General features: G+C 45.6%; 1 protein-coding gene across 1 annotated transcript in view; it reads right to left on the reverse strand.

The window, feature by feature from the left end:
- The window catches only part of LOC144110413 (uncharacterized), a 55,991-nt gene that overhangs the window by 35,659 nt on the left and 3,502 nt on the right, over window positions 1-16,830 (reverse strand). The window contains exons 2-4 of the mRNA XM_077643291.1: window positions 15,920-16,042; window positions 12,202-12,330; window positions 3,339-3,552 (exon numbers count right to left, since the gene is read on the reverse strand). Of these exons, the coding sequence (XP_077499417.1) occupies window positions 3,339-3,552; window positions 12,202-12,330; window positions 15,920-16,042 (466 nt within the window). The remainder of the gene's footprint in view (window positions 1-3,338; window positions 3,553-12,201; window positions 12,331-15,919; window positions 16,043-16,830) is intronic.

Consider the following 16,830-nt stretch of genomic DNA (forward strand, 5'->3'; position numbering starts at 1 on the left):
ACTGACTTGGCTTCGACTCGTCTTGTCTAGAGTGGCTACAGCAGTGTCTTCATCTGTCAGTAGATGGCGCTAGGAAGAACGCGCGGCGTCTGTCGCGTACACTCATCTCCCCTAGGGGGCTGAATGCCGCATCGGGCGCCCGAAAGTGAAGCCACCGGAAGTTGGGCAGCTTGTCCCGGAAGTCAGCCTTTGGCAGTGCATGAAATCGGACCTCAGCACGGTTTTTCAGTTTCAGTTCTCGTTTCCCACTTAGCATTTTGTCTTTTCGACTTTCCCGTCTTTTTTCATGACAATGCCCACCTGTTGCGCCGCCAACTGCATGAGGAGAGAAGCAAAGTCCTCGGGAAAGACGTTTCAAAAATAAGGGTCCATTGCATCGCTATGGGACGACACTAGCAGACGACAGAACGTCGCTACACACAGTACGTACGGAACCTCGTCTGCTCAGCTCTGTGTCGTCCCGTTGCGCTAGCGTCGCCAACTCAGCTCTTTGTTGTGATGTATGTTGTCGCGCTCTAAGCCAAAGTTATACAATCAATGAGGGATAAAGTTAAGAAAGCATAGGTGGAAACCTTCATTAGGCAGCTGACTTTGCAGTGCACCATTTTACCGAATTATGTTTAGACCGAACCGGAGCGAGCTAGGGCGAGGCCACAATCTGGTGAGGTGCCGTCGGTGTTCTGCTGGTTCACATTAGCGCGTCCAGAAGGTATATGGTACTGCTTTTTCGACGGAGCGTATCAAGTACTGTTTCGTGCTGCAGCAGATTATGCCTGAATGGGCTGTTATTCGTGCGATGCTTGGCCCAGTTCACTTCAAACTGCGCTTGTCACATGCGCTGCTGCATTCGTCTTTCTCGTCAGTCGTTTCTCTCGTGCTGTGTAGGTGAAACGTGGCTGTGCTATTGAGTTAGATTAAAAGCACGTTTGGAAGGTAAATTACACACTAAAGCGATATACATCACCTGCCGTCGATGAGAAGAGACATCGTCCGCCACCAACCCGAAACTGAAACAGCGGCAGTTCGAGTTTCAGGATTTCCGCTCCATTGCCTTTTCTTTGCAACACGAAAATTTGTTTTTAAGATGACCTAGATTCATCGTCATTCCACTACTTCCCCTAATTACGCTCGTAAGACAAGAACCAGATCAGAAAATAGTGTTTAATGCACGTACCCCTCTGCCGCGGCATGGTGAGACCTGCATGCCTGTTTACTGCAGGTTCTCTGAAATTACAGGGTTCCACAAACGATGCTCACATTTCTCGCATTCAGGTTGTTTGTTCCCTTCATATAACAGCAGATATTCCACGAAAACAACGCAAATAACTGAGAACGAAGGCGCGAAAGACGCGACTTTTTGCATTGAAATGTACGGGAGACCCAGCACTTCCGGGACATGCCGCCCAACTTCCGATGGCTTCACTTGCGCCCACTTCAGAAAGCGGGAATGCGGCATCCAGCCACCTAGTGGAGATCAGTGGGCGCGTACGTGCAACTCAAATCGTTTGAAACGACATGCGCGTATGCTACGTAGACTTCTCACATTTGTGTACGTGAACTGTGTACATACGTGAAACTAAAACTCTCTGATAACGATCCTATAGCTCGTGTGCAAAGCCGTCAAAGGCCTCCGCTTCAGCACCTACGCTGACGAGGTGAGAGCGTGGTTAGAGGCCGTACCGGCTGTGAACGTTTATACCCGCCTGGGCGAGAAGCTTGTCCCTATTACTGCGCCTGCAATTCGGTTGAGCCATTCTCTTATCCAATTTCTGACTGCCTCGCATTCCATAGGGAACGTGCTCAGCGTTTTTCGCAATACTCTCCACTGGTGTTACCTACCACGCTAAAGAACTGCCTGTAGTACAGCGAAACAAAAATTACAGGATTGCACTGAAGTCTGCTGAAGAGCGGAAATTCGAGAGCATTTCCTTTTCCTGTCTTTCACCCTGCATTTTTCATTATTGACTTGTTTAATATTGATATTACTATTTGAAATTTTGTTATGACTATTTTTGTTTTTGTTATTTTTGTTTTATTTTTTAAATTATTTAATGCTAAGCAATCGCTCCCCCGCATTTACAATCAGTCGCACAAATGCAGCATTTATTTTCATTAATTCAATTTAAGTAATTACAATTCATCAACCACCGTTTTCCCATTTCAAGAGCTACTCAAGCAATACCTAACAAAATTAAACTTTTGTACATTTATCTACACAGAACGCCATAACGTGCGGAGAAAATTTGCGGACACTTTTTGCTCACGCGAGATAACCATATAATGCTGTCGCATTAAAATAGAAGCATGACGTCATGCACCTCCTGTGGATGTGCAAAAAACATTGACTCTTCTGAATTTTCTTCAGAATGAAACGTGACTGTAACCAATAATAGCAGGATAAAAGGGACTTAAGCACGTACAGACTTGACTTCGGGCAGTACTTGTAAATCATTAAGTCAATTTGGTCATTTCCACTTCACTGATGCCGATGCCGATGACAAACGAGTGTGAAGTACAAACTTTGCGTGTCTCCCAGATATAAATGGCCGCAGTTTCCTTCTCAGGTTCCCCCTAACGAATCGTATCCCTGCTCCTGTGCTTAGGCCTTGAGGCCGTATCCCTTGCATCCAGTGGTTTCACTACTTGCAATCGAAGAATTTTCTACCCAGGCGCTCTGACCTCTTCGTCAGCGGCTTCTCCGACAGGCTTCTTACACGCCGGCTCTTCACAGCAGCAAGAAACAGCATTGCGTGGAACTTGTTAACATTCGCGTGATTATTACAATACCAATTAGCCGAAGTCGTAATGTGAAACACAAGAGAGGAGTCACAACGTCTACGATTAGCGGTGGCCTATAGTGGTTTCTGCATCCGCCTCGTATTCGTACGATGTGATGGCAGCATTTCATCAATCTGGTGCTCCGCCTTTAATAGGGCGACATTTTGGGGCGAAATGCGAAGTCATTTCCCTGTTTGAAACAAAAGCCCTGTGCGGGGCCTTCGCTGACCGAACCTCTGTACGTCCTAACTATTAGTTTTACGATTTCCTTTCCGCCAGATTTACAGCTTTGAACTGCTCTTGGCTCCAGTTCTTGTTGTCTTAGGCCTCTTATAACACTTATTGGTGCAGACTATCGTCCACTTCTATTTCTGCATTACTTTGTTTTCCTCGGTTGACCAAACACGCAGGGCGAAAAGCTTGAGAAAATGCGGTGTCACCCCACCTCGTGTACTTTAATAGCACGTTAGCTCCAGCATTGCTGGGCCATGCTACCTTTGCACCTTTAACATCATATCGTCGTCATCGTCAGTGAAAACTGCTGAACAGTGTTCGCTTACCCAAGTTCCATGGAGGTGCCCATTGTGGTCGATGTGTAGGAGTTGGCAGCCTCTTTAAGCACATCGAAGGCCATGTAGCCGTGGGTGGGCATTATCTTCTGTTGCTCAACGTTGTAGTGTACGTCCGTGTAGAAGATGTAGTCACAAAGGCCGTCCGGGGGAACCATGCTTATGTCCACGCCGGACATGCCGAAGGTGCAGACCAACCTCACCCCTGCGCACGGAAGTCGGTGATTCGATGATGAAGTGGCGAGAGCCAAAAGAGGGTATTATATATATATATATATATATATATATATATATATATATATATATATATATATATATATATATGTGTGTGTGTGTGTGTGTGCGCGTGTGCGTGTGCGTGTGTGCGTGCGTGTGTGTGTGTGTGTGTGTGTGTGTGTGTGTGTGTGTGTGTGTGTGTGTGTGTGTGCAAAGTTGATAAACGCTTCATTTAGACAGATATTTATTTTTGAGTCGACGTTTCGGACAGAGCCTGTCCTTTCTCAAGACTTGAGTCTTAAGGAAGGACAGGCTCTGTCCGAAACATCGATTCAAAATAAATCTATGGCTATATGAAGAGTTTCTGAACTTTGCATTTTACCTCTAGCAACCAAATACGTTTATCTTTCAGTATTACGACAAACGCGATTGTTCGTTTTAAACATTTATTGTGCCAACAGTTTCGGGAATGGTAATCCCTTCGTCTGCCCTGATGAGGGGAATACCATTCCCGAAACTGTTGGCACAATAAACCTTTAAAACGAACAGCCGCGTTTGTCGTAATACTCTACTTACACTTGTAAACTGGCGCATTGAAACCCCTACTGAATATATATATATATATATGTAGTGAGAACGTAGACCAGTGTTTAAACGATTTTTTGACGTTTGAAACGTTGGTCAACGTTTTTACTACTACTGACCGTGCCAAGATTTCTCTTTTCGCTATATATATATATATATATATATATATATATATATATATATATATATATGCGGCTAGGACATTCCATGTTTTAATAGCTTGGTTAGCTTTAGCTGAGACACCCATATATATATATATATATATATATATATATATATATATATATATATATATATATATATATATATATATATATATATATATATATACTTTACAAACTTACTCTAGTGCTGATAGCGTAAGTAAAAGGTTGAACTACGCTTCTTTGATAAACATTTTATTACGTCGACGTTCCGACCAGAAGCTGGCCTCCGTCAGGTATAGGCCAGCTTCTGGTGGAAATGTCGACATAATAAATATTCACACACACACACACGCACACGCACACGCACACACACGTCCTGTGTATTTGTGTTCTTGTCCCTTGTGTTCACTAAGCGCTAGAAAATATGAGTTCAAACAATATCCAACTAGCCCAAGTTTCTGCCTTACTAAATATCATTTCTAGTACAATGGGCCCTTTCTTTCATCCTCTCCTACTTCAGAATTTTTCAGCTGTGATCACCACTACATCGCCGTAGCAACGTGCCGCGCAAGAATGTGCTCGTTTGCGCTTAAGAATCGGATTATCCTTCCGGAGGTTTCTTCCTTCTTCAACCCGGCAACTGCTTCTACAAGACATGCTGTTAGGATTATGAAGATCATGCGAGGGGAACTGTGGAGGCAAGTACGTCACCTGCAGGGTATACTACGATTGCAAGCGACAACAAAGGATTTATACCCCGGGGTAAGAGAAGATGTATTCAAATCGTGGAACCGTGAAGCATCTACTAAGACGGTGTACCTTTGGGGAAAATGGGTATCACAACTGTGTGAATGGAAGAGACGCCAACAAAAGAAGGGATGCCAGCAAGGGCAAGTGTTGTGCCTCGGTACGTCGGTACCCAAGGAAGTGGAAAAGGTCCTAAACTACGGTCCCAAGTTCTGCACGGAGCCCAAGATGACTTCTGTCGAGCAACTGTCAGTAGTGAGAAGGATTCCCAGCAAAGCACAGGACGATGACAAGGGATGGTGCATTTCCGAAGGCCTCGATTGCCTTATGAGGCAAAAAGGAACTCAGAAAAGTGTGAGTGAACCCATCAAATATGCTATTCAGTTTCTAAGAACTAACAATCTGAAGCTTTTAGTAGCGGATAAGGAGGGAGGATTTGTGGTCATGTCAAACACTGTGTACAATGAAAAGGTAAAAATGGCATTAAGTAAGAACTTTGTAGCTCCGATGGTGTCCAGCCAGAAAGCGAAAAAACAGGCATTAAGGTTATGTAAAGAGAAGGGACTGGATAATTTAGGCAAAAAGATAGGTGCCAGTAAGGAAGTGGGATTAAGCGTTTTCTTCTCCGCGAAAACACATAAGGCGGATGTGCCACTGAGGACAATTGTAACAGAGAAAGGGTCATGGCAAGGCGTCCTCTCTAGATTCTTGCAAGAGAAATTAAGTCTCTTGAAAATTGAGGACCCGTTTCTGGTTAGTAATTCTAATGAAGTAGTGGACTATTTTAAGAACCACGAAGATTCTAGGCACGTTAATTTTGCCTTTTCAGTAGATGTAAAAGAGCTTTTTTACTCGATGCCGCAGGGGGAAATCTTGATTGCGTTGCGCGACTGTATTGAAAGTGGAAACCCTTTGTCATTTCAGAATTCTACTGGCATGTCAATTGAAAGCTTTTTGTACCTTGTTTCATTTTACCTGTCATCGACTGTCATAAAGCATGAAGGTGCAGATTATGTACAAAAGGATGGCATTTGCATCGGGTCCTGCATCGCCCCCGTTCTTAGTTCTTTCTTTTTAGCATACATTGACCAACGCATTGTCGCGCGGATTAACACTGACAAAGTTAAACGCATTTTTAGATATGTTGATGACTACCTTGTAGTAATGAATCTAACACAGTCTCACAAACCGAACGATGTGGTGAAAAATGTGCTTGATGTTTTTAATTCCTGTAGCCTGGGTCTAGCCTTTACAACCGAAATTCCAAACGACGAGAGGCTGCAGTTCCTTGATATATGCATTAGGTTTGAAAAGGCACGTGTTTGCTGGATGTATCAGCCGAGAACAAAAAAAGAAATTTTCAGTTATCAATCGGCGCACTCTAAACTTGTAAAAAGGGGTATTGCCATGAATGCCTTCCGCGCTGCTCTCAACAAGTCGTGCGAGCATTGCATCACAGAAAGTGTGAGACTGCAAAAGCTTCGCCTAGAGAACGCCGGGTTTCCAGAGGAAACTCTGACATCTGTTGTGGAAAAGCTGCTGAAGGAAGTGAGAACTGGGAAGCAACATAACCGTGACGATCCCCAGCGGCGGACTCAGCTTGTGGCTATGCCGTATGTTCACAACATGTCGCACCGTCTAAAAAAGGTGGCGAAAAAGTGTGGCGTCGATCTTGTTTTGACTGCCCCAAAGAAACTAGTGCGCTTGTGCCCACTCGTGAACAGCGAGGCAAGGAAGCCAATGTGCACTAAGAACCACCAAAGGAAGTTCGTACCATGCAAAATGGGTGTTGTCTATAAAATCCCGCTCACTTGTGGCAAAGCATATATCGGGCAATCAGGAAGATGCGTTAATGAAAGGCTGAGAGAGCACCGCTTGGCAACAGAATCCATATCGGCGGGGGGGAATCTCGCGGTGCACTGCAAACGCTGTCTCATCGAACGGTACCCTGGCGACCCTGACCCTGTACCCTGCACACCAATCTTGCATGAAACAAGCATTCTAGGAACACTAAAACGCAATCGGAACGGGAAATTTTCGAAGCTATGTGCATTGATAAAGAAGGTTCAAAATGTGTCAGCACCCCATCTGTTTATCTATCAAAAAAAGAATTGTTGTTCTTGAAACGTGGCGTTGCTACTGCGCGTGTGTGAATCTCAGCATTTGAGATGTCTTATATCGGATGTTTTTTCGATTAAACGACAGTTGAAGACTAGCGTACGTCCTGTGTATTTGTGTTCCTGTCCCTTGTGTTCACTAAGCGCTAGAAAATATGAGTGTACACACACACACACACACACACACACACACACACACACACACACACACACACACACACACACACACACACACACACACACACACACACACACACACACACACACACACACACACACACACACACACACACACACACACACACACACACACACACACACACACACACACACACACACACACACACACACACACACACACACACACACACACACACACACACACACACACACACACACACACACACACACACACACACACACACACACACACACACACACACACACACACACACACACACACACACACACACACACACACACACACACACACACACACACACACACACACACACACACACACACACACACACACACACACACACACACACACACACACACACACACACACACACACACACACACACACACACACACACACACACACACACACACACACACACACACACACACACACACACACACACACACACACACACACACACACACACACACACACACACACACACACACACACACACACACACACACACACACACACACACACACACACACACACACACACACACACACACACACACACACACACACACACACACACACACACACACACACACACACACACACAAACAAACAAACAAACAAACAAACAAACACAAACACACACACACACACACACGCATACGCACACACACACACACACACACACACACACACACACACACATGAAAGAGTATTGAGAAGGAACAGGCGAAAAGGAAACGCTACATCTGACTGTCATAGTATTATGTGGATGTATTACTAAACATCTTGTACAATAGCACACACAAGAATAGATTCATTGTGTAACAATATCTTAAAGTTACAATAACATATCAACTAAAGCAAATGTTGTACAGTACTATTCGCAGGTAGAAAATTACTATCACTAACACATTGAGAAAAACTTACGTAATAAAATAGCTTCAATAAAAACAATAACAGGGACAAAGTAATCTGTGTATTGCATTTTGTGTTCGTGACGCTTTTTCCACAGAAAAGAAGAGGAAAACTTGAAAAACAATGTTCAATTGCAAATGTGTATCAGTCTAGGTGACAACACCTTCCTAACGTGGCGTTTAAATGCGTCTGATATGCATGCAAATTTTAGTTTCCCTTTTATTTATTATGTCATTCTTCGCTTATTTCTTCTTATTTTTGGTATTAGGATTTTTGTTTCGTTATAAGTATTCAGCATTTTCAGTCATTATTTTATTAAAAATTCTTCTAGTGCATTACTTGCAATACATTTAACTAATATAACTGGTCCGCCCTTGGCATACCGTGCTGTTTAAATAGGGGAGGTGTTCTTAAATCCTGTATTTTGAAAAATATTCAAAGCAGTGCATAATTTTGGTAAAGTATTTAGTATAGTAAAGCTGTTTTGCATAGTGGGCCCAAAAATGTTTAGAAAGTGGGTTCATTTTCGGAGAAATATTTTTTTTTTAGCCAGAATGGTATGAGCTATCTCGAGACGATGTCTCTTTCCCATTGAAGGTGCTTCACGCAAATCATCGCGATTACGTAATAAACAAGACGCTGACATTCAATTCATCGGCACTTCCACGCGTCATTTCACTATAGAATAGTCTTCCTGGCACTATCGCTTCTGTAGCTGAGTGTCATTCCGAAACGAACTAGAAAAATTGTATGCCCTCTGAATGCACATTTTCATATTGGCGTTCGTGTTTCCTCATGCCTTTACTATGTGCTGGCCTTCAATGTTTTTCTCCTTCATAGCTTTTCTTTCCTTTCTTCATGCTGTTCTTATTGTCACGTGTTGTGTCATAAGCTAATTTTTTCTGCTTTTTCTGTCAATGTGCCCCTTACTCAATGCTATCCCTTAGAAGCCTTTGAGGTACATTGAATAAATAAATGAGGTTTGTTGGCAGGGCGAAATATGTCATGTGGTTTTCGAGGCATTTAATCGTTACCTATTTCTCCCTAACCAGTTTGAAAGGTGTGCAAAGTCGTTATTTACACTAGTATCAGCAGATTATGTGAAGAGAAGTTGATAGTGGTATCTTCTGCATACATAAAAATTTTAGGGAAACCAGCTATTGGGGACACGAAAGAACAGCACGCGATAAAACAGCATGTGTCAAAACAGCGCACACAAAACCGCACAGGGAAAAAAGGCACAGCGACAGAACGGCACAGGGAAATAACAGCATGGCGGCAAAACAGCACTTGAGAAAAACAGCACAGGGGTAAAACAGCACGCCTAAAACAGCACACCAGACAAAATGGCACAGCGACAAAACAGCAAACCGAAAAAGAGCATGATGACTGAAGAGCGCGGGGAAAAACAGCACGATGACAAAACAGCACATCGGAGTATGGTGCAGCTGCTGGAGGGGTGAACTATCATAGAAAAATTACCGCGAACGGTATATCACAACACATGCGGCAGCTATCTTTGGAATTAGCGAGTGCTCGTTTCGCTGGTTCATTAAGAAACAGGAAGGCTCATTCATTGAGTAACAGCGTTGCTTATTTATTTATTTGTGGTGCTAAAGTTGTCACACGGGGCAACTTTGGGCATTGCTGGGTAACAGCATTGCGTGAATGGTGCATTTGGCAGAAGTAGGGGTTAAGTAGTCCTTGCTTGCTTAGCTTCAATGATCTAGTTTCGTTCTGTATTATATGTAAGAAGAATCTGGGAAACCGATAAAAATGGCCCGGGCATCCGCTCTGCGGCGAAATGCCCTGGGTAGTTTATCTTAGTGCACTTGCTGTCGCCGCGGTGTTTCATGACGCTGACTGTATATTGCTTGCTGATAATGTGTTTAGAGAAGTTCGCACACATTCGGTGAAAGGATATTCAACGTCGTAGCTACCACTTAAACAAAACACGGCATTATGTTAAGAAGTAGTTGTGTTTCTATAGTAGTTTATACGATGATGTCAGTAATGCCCCAGGTCAGTATTATAGTTCGGTCGGCTCTTTTTCTATTGGTAGTTTTTAAATGCACCGAAAGGAAGCCCTTTTTACGAGTATCTATCAGAAATATGCTCAGCCTGTAACTCTTGGTTGAATAAATGTCTTATACTACTACTATCATAGCTGGAGCCATCCCATCGGTATAATTATGACCAGCTTTCCTTCCTTTTTATAATAAAGCAAACCATAGCATATTACCAATTCGATATTCTTGTCATTTTTTCTGCTGTACGCTCCCAATCTTCGAGCCCGATTTGGCAATAAACATCCTAAGATACAAAATTCCCTGCATTCATTCTACAACTCTACTTCAGTAGATCCCCACCCGTGCTAGGTTAGGTGTGTGTTACGTATTTCTTATTGTTCCTCAGTAAAAGAGCCAAATTTGGCAAAAATTGATGTGTTGATAAGATTGGATTCCAAGTGAAAAGAGCAGCTTTGGTAAAATGTGGCGAAAATTGATTTTTGAGACAATTCTCTTCGAAGTGAATAAAAGGGCCTCAGTTAAAATTACACTCAACAAATGCGCGCTGATGCGTTAATTTTCCGGTCAGCAGTGTAGCCCACTTTGCGAAGTAAAGTAACCGCCGGTCAGCCTCATACAACCAGTGGGCAGCGTCCTGGTTAAACACCGAACAACCTGAAAATGTCGGCTCGTGCAGTCCTGCTTTCTTTAAAAGTAAGCATCGCATACTGGGTATTTTGAGTGTATGAAGGCCCTGTAGTTCGCTCCAAACAAAATTGCTGAAGATTCAAATGACGACAGCGAAAGTTTTGAAGAATGAGAACTTCTGGTACACCCAGAGGCCTGCGTCGGGCCTACTTGCCAGAATTCAGCACCAAGAAGGTCAACGCGCAGAATCGATGCTTCCAGAACAACTTCTTCAGCGTTATTCATTCCATTACACGCCACAAAAAAGCCAATATTTGAGAGCGCGATTATTGCCCTACCGTGCTCCTCATCCATTTTGTGAAACGAGCACTCGCTAACTCCGGAGGCCGCTGCACCATGTGTTGTGATTTGCCGTTGGCGGTTACGGCTATGATAGTTCACCTCACCAGCAGCGCTGCACCATACTCCGACGTGCTGTTTGTCGTTGTGCTTTTTCCCCATGCCCTTCTGTCGCCGTGCTGTTTTTTCGCTGTGCTGTTTTGTGCTGTGCTGTTTTTCCGGTGTGCTATTTTGACGCGTGCTGTTCTGTCGCCATGCTGTTATTTTCCTGTGCCGCTCTGTTGCTGTGCTGCATTTTTCCTGCGCTGTTTTGTAGCTGTGCTGTTTTGTGTGTGCTGTTTTGTGTGTGCTGTTTTGACGCATGCTGTTTTATACCTACCTCCTAGCCTACTACAGACTGGTTCTTATCCTTGCCCACGGAGGTTGAACATGTTTTATCCTGAGACGTATACGGAGCCTTATTGCCAGGATTGTGGTGATTTAGCCACGCTCGAACACATGATCTGGTCTTGCGCAAGAATTGAAGACTCGGCGATCAAGGACGCGTCCAAGTGGGAGGCTGCACTTCGCAGCCCGGAACTGGATGAACAATTCTGGGCTGTCCAGCAGGCTCACGACGTGGCCGTGAGCCTCGGTCTTCCGGTCCCGACGTGGGAGCGGCCCGCTTAGTGGTTACTTATCACTACTTGCAGGACCCAATAAAGTTTTCCATCCATCCTAGGTTGCTCTCTGTGGACCACCTGCAAGAGCTATGCCCGCGATTTTTCACTCCACGCCGACATCGACATTGCGGACACCGGATTTTCTGGTGAACGTGGCCTATAACGCTATCGCGTTAATATGCCGGAAATAGCTGAAAGCAGCATTTCTTCACGGGACAGTAGTGTCGTTCACAGTATATTCGCGGCGGGATAACCAAACCACTTACATGTAGTGTTCAAGGGAGGTGTCGCCATAGTCATCGGAGTTGTCACCGTACTGGTCGATGCCACCGTAGTCGTCGAAGATGTCTCCGTGCTGGTCGTATATGTCACAGTGCTTGTCGCAGGTGTCGGGCCTACCGTTTGCGAGAGAAAAAAAGATTGAACCCACTGAGTAACCGGCGTAACGAACCGTGTGTAACATACAAAATGACGATGACACTCGTATCACGAACTGTCGCTGAATACATTGCGCAGACCAAAGGCGGAGGGGATAAAAAGAAGAAAAGATGGACTGCCGCTTGCGGGCAGGTGCAGATAGTAAGCAGGAAGCTTCGGGACGGATTTTGGGAGTAGCACATCGTTTTCACGAAGGAACCTATAAATTTAAGTTGGCCGCAGTATCACAGGAATGACCTGTAGTAGTTTATTTTTACGTTACAAAGGCTGAAGACTGGCCTTTGTGACCAGCTACGTGACCACGCCTGTGTCGTCTCCTGGCCTAAGTACTGAGTCTTTTGCGTTTTTTGTTGTTGTTTTAAAGTATCGGAAGGTTTGTAATGTTCCTTTCTTTATGCTCAAAACCGTCGGGATGTCATTTTGACATGCGAGATGCGATCAGCTTTATCTCGAATGATCGCAGCCACACACAACTACTGCTGCCACAGCCAGCATGGAGCGCGCGAATCCGTTTTACGGGCTGAGCAATGATAACGGTTGCCATGGTGATGGACGCCGAGTGTCGTTCGAGACGCTGCCGCTCTGCGCGCTGATTGCCAAGACACGCTTTAAGAGACGCCGGTGAGTCGTAGCAGTGGTCAGTCGCATTTGAGATGTGTCGCGGGAGCATAGCGAGCGCTTTCATCGCGTTTTATAGGAACAACTCTACTCCTCTCATATTGAGCCTGAAGGTCATCTGGCTCTTGGATTTGACCTCTAACGGGAGTCGCACCGTATGTGCAAAATTCAGGGGTGGCACTCTGTTCACCTAAAGTGCGGTGAGGCGAAAGCCTTTAGCACGGTGTTGCTGCTTGCGTCACTGATGTGTGGTTAAGACGTTAAGTACACAATTGTTGGTCAGTCTTAAATACTGGAGACACTAGAGGGTGCTTTAGGGTCATTCCTCTGATTCGACGGCTTTCCGCAAACTCTTCAGCGTCCTAGACAAGGAGAACTATACACATTCGTTAGCAGGAAGTAGCGTAGTCGTTGGCAGGCTCGGCTACGGAACGAAAGGACGCTGGTTCGAATCTAATCGTGCACAAATTTTTTTGTAGCAGAAGCTACACCGGGCCACCAGTCCAGCATTTCGCGGGTACATGGGAGAGGCCAGTTGTGCGCATGCGCCGTTACCAAGACAACCGGAGAGGAGCAAGGTGCGGCGTGCGCTTCACCGTCGCCGCGGCCGCGCGCCCGCTCCACCTCAAAGTCGAGCGTGACGTCACGCGGATGAGCAGTTGTGCGCATGCGCTGATACCATGGTAGCGAGAGAGAACCCACAGCTGCACCGTGTTCTTCGTCACCGCCTCGCCGCACGCTGCTCTATCACCCGAACCCCGCGTCGCATGCGCAGGATTGCGTATAAAAGGTGGAGATGTATAGTGGGCGTCTGTATCACAATGTTTGACATGCATGCAGAGAAGGAGTCCAGCCGCTGCTAAACGGCGGTATAGAGAAGAGAATATAATATATAGTGGAAAGGGGGAATGGAAGAAGACTTGTATGTATGATGAATTTAATAGCAAAAATATACGTACACATATTAAGTGCCTAAATTAAGCACTCAACGAGTTGAAAAATGCATTAAAGGGCTAAAGAGACACTGGATATAACTCTTCCGATTCTGAGGTTCTCGCCTGGCAGTTGGCTTGAACCGAATAAGAACGCTGGAGTCTGTGTGTACGTGAAACAAGGTATCACCGCTGTCAGGTTCTCCCTTCGATCACGGTGAATAGTGGTGAAGCGTGCTGTGTTCGGCTTCTGTAGAGCGGCAGGGAGTCTACGTGGCACCGGGAACATATGTCAAGCAGAATATCGATGTGGTTGCCACATGTGTACAAGCATAGGGCGCGGTTCCACAGTTGTGTGTGACTTTTATGAGCCATTAAAGGCTTTCGCCTTAAAATTTCGCACGTGAAGCGAAATGGACGTCCATTTCGCTATTGGTCGACACGATCAGAAGGGCTTTAGTCGGCACCCCTAGGATATTTACTTGATTTCTTTCCAACTTCACGTGGAGTCGTCGTTGCTAGGCAATGGCACAAGAAAGATCGAGACAAGATTCATGGTCGGTGTTGGCGAGCGCATGAGTGTTTTCGCAATAAAATCAACGCAAAAGGGTCATTCGCAGCACACAGGTCGTACAGCACATCAACTCGGACCACAAGTGTGACTAACGTTCTTTCCGCATTTCCCCCCCCCCCCCCCATCTCGCACTGCCGCTAGACGTCACTCTGCGCGCTGTCGAGCACAGACGGCACGTAGTGCGAGCGCTCTAGACAAGTCTGTGGACGACTGTACATCGAAATTAATAGTTGCGACGCGATGCTCTCCTCTGTGCTCAGATTAAGTTATTTCAACACTGCGTTTTCCCCGTGAAAGCTCGGTGTTAGGTCGATATGGAAGATTTCACACCATTTCGTCGAGATTTCCATCGAGAAGAGTGGTATTTTTCCGGCTGAATCCCCGTTTTATGCCCTAGAATAGGCAAGCCAAGTAAGAAACCTCGCCTTCCCGGCATTCGTGCGTCTTCCAGTGGTGGATGAAGCGTATGGCCGCCAGCTTTCTCTCTAGCTATATCAAACTCTATGTCGGGCATCGCCATCGCTAATAGCGCCACCGACCGAGACAGCGGTCGGCACGGGCGAACAGCACTTTGCACAGGGCGCAAACGGACGCGCGCGCTCCACACTGGGCGTGCTTCTACATTGCTCGAGATTTTTGTAGTTGGTTTTTGGCGCCTTATCTCGAAGGTTCTTTGTCAGGTTTAAATATAGCGTGACCGAGACCGGCAGTGACATTTTGCACGCTTCCCAGTGACAACACGGACGTCCAAATGACATCCGTGTGATATCTTGACAGGATGCGGATATCCCTGGCAGGTCCCGAAATCATCTTGGCACGTCCCATACACATCACTTTGGCCAGGGTTTCTCTATCCCATGGAGGTCCGTGGTATGTTCTTTGGGATCTACGGGGAACCAGATAGGGGTGTGAAGGCCATGGTTCATTTGGCTCTTTTACAGCTATTTCGAAGTGATAAAATAGAACATGCCAGGACAAAAATTTTCTGTCTTTGCTGTCGTCTCTACCCTCTTTTTCCTGTGAATGCCTTTTTAGCGCACAGCTTATCAGAAACAAAAATGGACAACATTCTGATGAAACTGCTGCTGTCGCAAAGTGATAAAGCCTCGTGCAGGCGGCTTCGAGCATGAACAAACAAATAGCACGAAATTCCGCTGCAGTAATACAAAATGAAACATTTATAAAATGAGTAAAATAATAGAATTGATAAGATGCTACCGTCTTTGGAAAGACATTACATCTTCTGGTGTGACAGGGGTACACAAATAGCACAGGAAACCAGGTTCTTCATTTGCAAATTTCTCACCAGCGCAGACACCTTGTGTGCAAACAAGATAGAAAAATGACTGCTAGAGTACAGGGTAGGGTAATCAATCAGTCTAGCGTAGCTTCTCGTTAACGCTGCTTTTCCCCTTTACTTACTTATGGGAGGAGCCGGGGGAGGACGATACTTCTCCGACTGAGAGTCGCTGGAGTGGTCGCCGCCGCCACCGCCACCGCCGCTGCCGCCGCCGCCGCTTCCGGCTTCTTGTTCGGTTGGCTCCGCTGAAAACGAAATGAGTGCAACACGTTTGGCGGTATCCCATAAAAAAGTTTCTTTACCCACTCTATAGACTGCCCATAGACGTTTGTCTATGAAATCTATAGAGAGAACATATCTTATAGACAATAAATAAAAACTATATAAGATTATGGCCATGCACATTTAGCAGACTCGTCTCACAAGGTCGGACAGCTAAAAAGCAGTGATCCTCTGAATCGCTTCTGACGAAGGACCTTAGTGTTTGAACGCTGATGTCAGCGCTGGTTACGCTTTGAACGCTGATGTCGGCGCTGGTTACCACCTTTGCAGGCTGAGTTGTTCGAAACAGGGTTGCCCCCGAATGGGCGCAGCGGGGTTTGCGAAGCCTATTCCAAACACAGACACCCCTGAAGAAGCCGGGCGCCGGGCCGGGGGTGGCTTGTACTCATTTTTACCGGTGGGTGTCTGGCGGTGGGTTTCGAATCAACCACCTCCCGCAGCCGAAGCGGACGCCCAAACCACTAGACCACGACTTTCGGCCATAGTCTATAGACTATGAACTCACAAAATGATGCATCTCTGGAAGGCAATACAGTTTGCAAAAGTCTATAGACAGTCAATAAACTCTTTTTAGAAGGGTGCAGTAGGACATCGCGGCCGCCCTCACTTTGGGCTCTACCTTGGCAATGCCTCACGCGCGCGAAAGCGAGGAGCTAGAGACTATGTACAGTCGGGGACAAAAGTCTGTAGGATGCGTGAGCAGCAAATAAGGGCGATGCCCTATTATTAGTAACCAGATCGGAAGTACATC

The sequence above is a fragment of the Amblyomma americanum genome, chromosome 11 (assembly GCF_052857255.1).
Source record: "Amblyomma americanum isolate KBUSLIRL-KWMA chromosome 11, ASM5285725v1, whole genome shotgun sequence".
Lineage (NCBI taxonomy): Eukaryota > Metazoa > Arthropoda > Arachnida > Ixodida > Ixodidae > Amblyomma > Amblyomma americanum.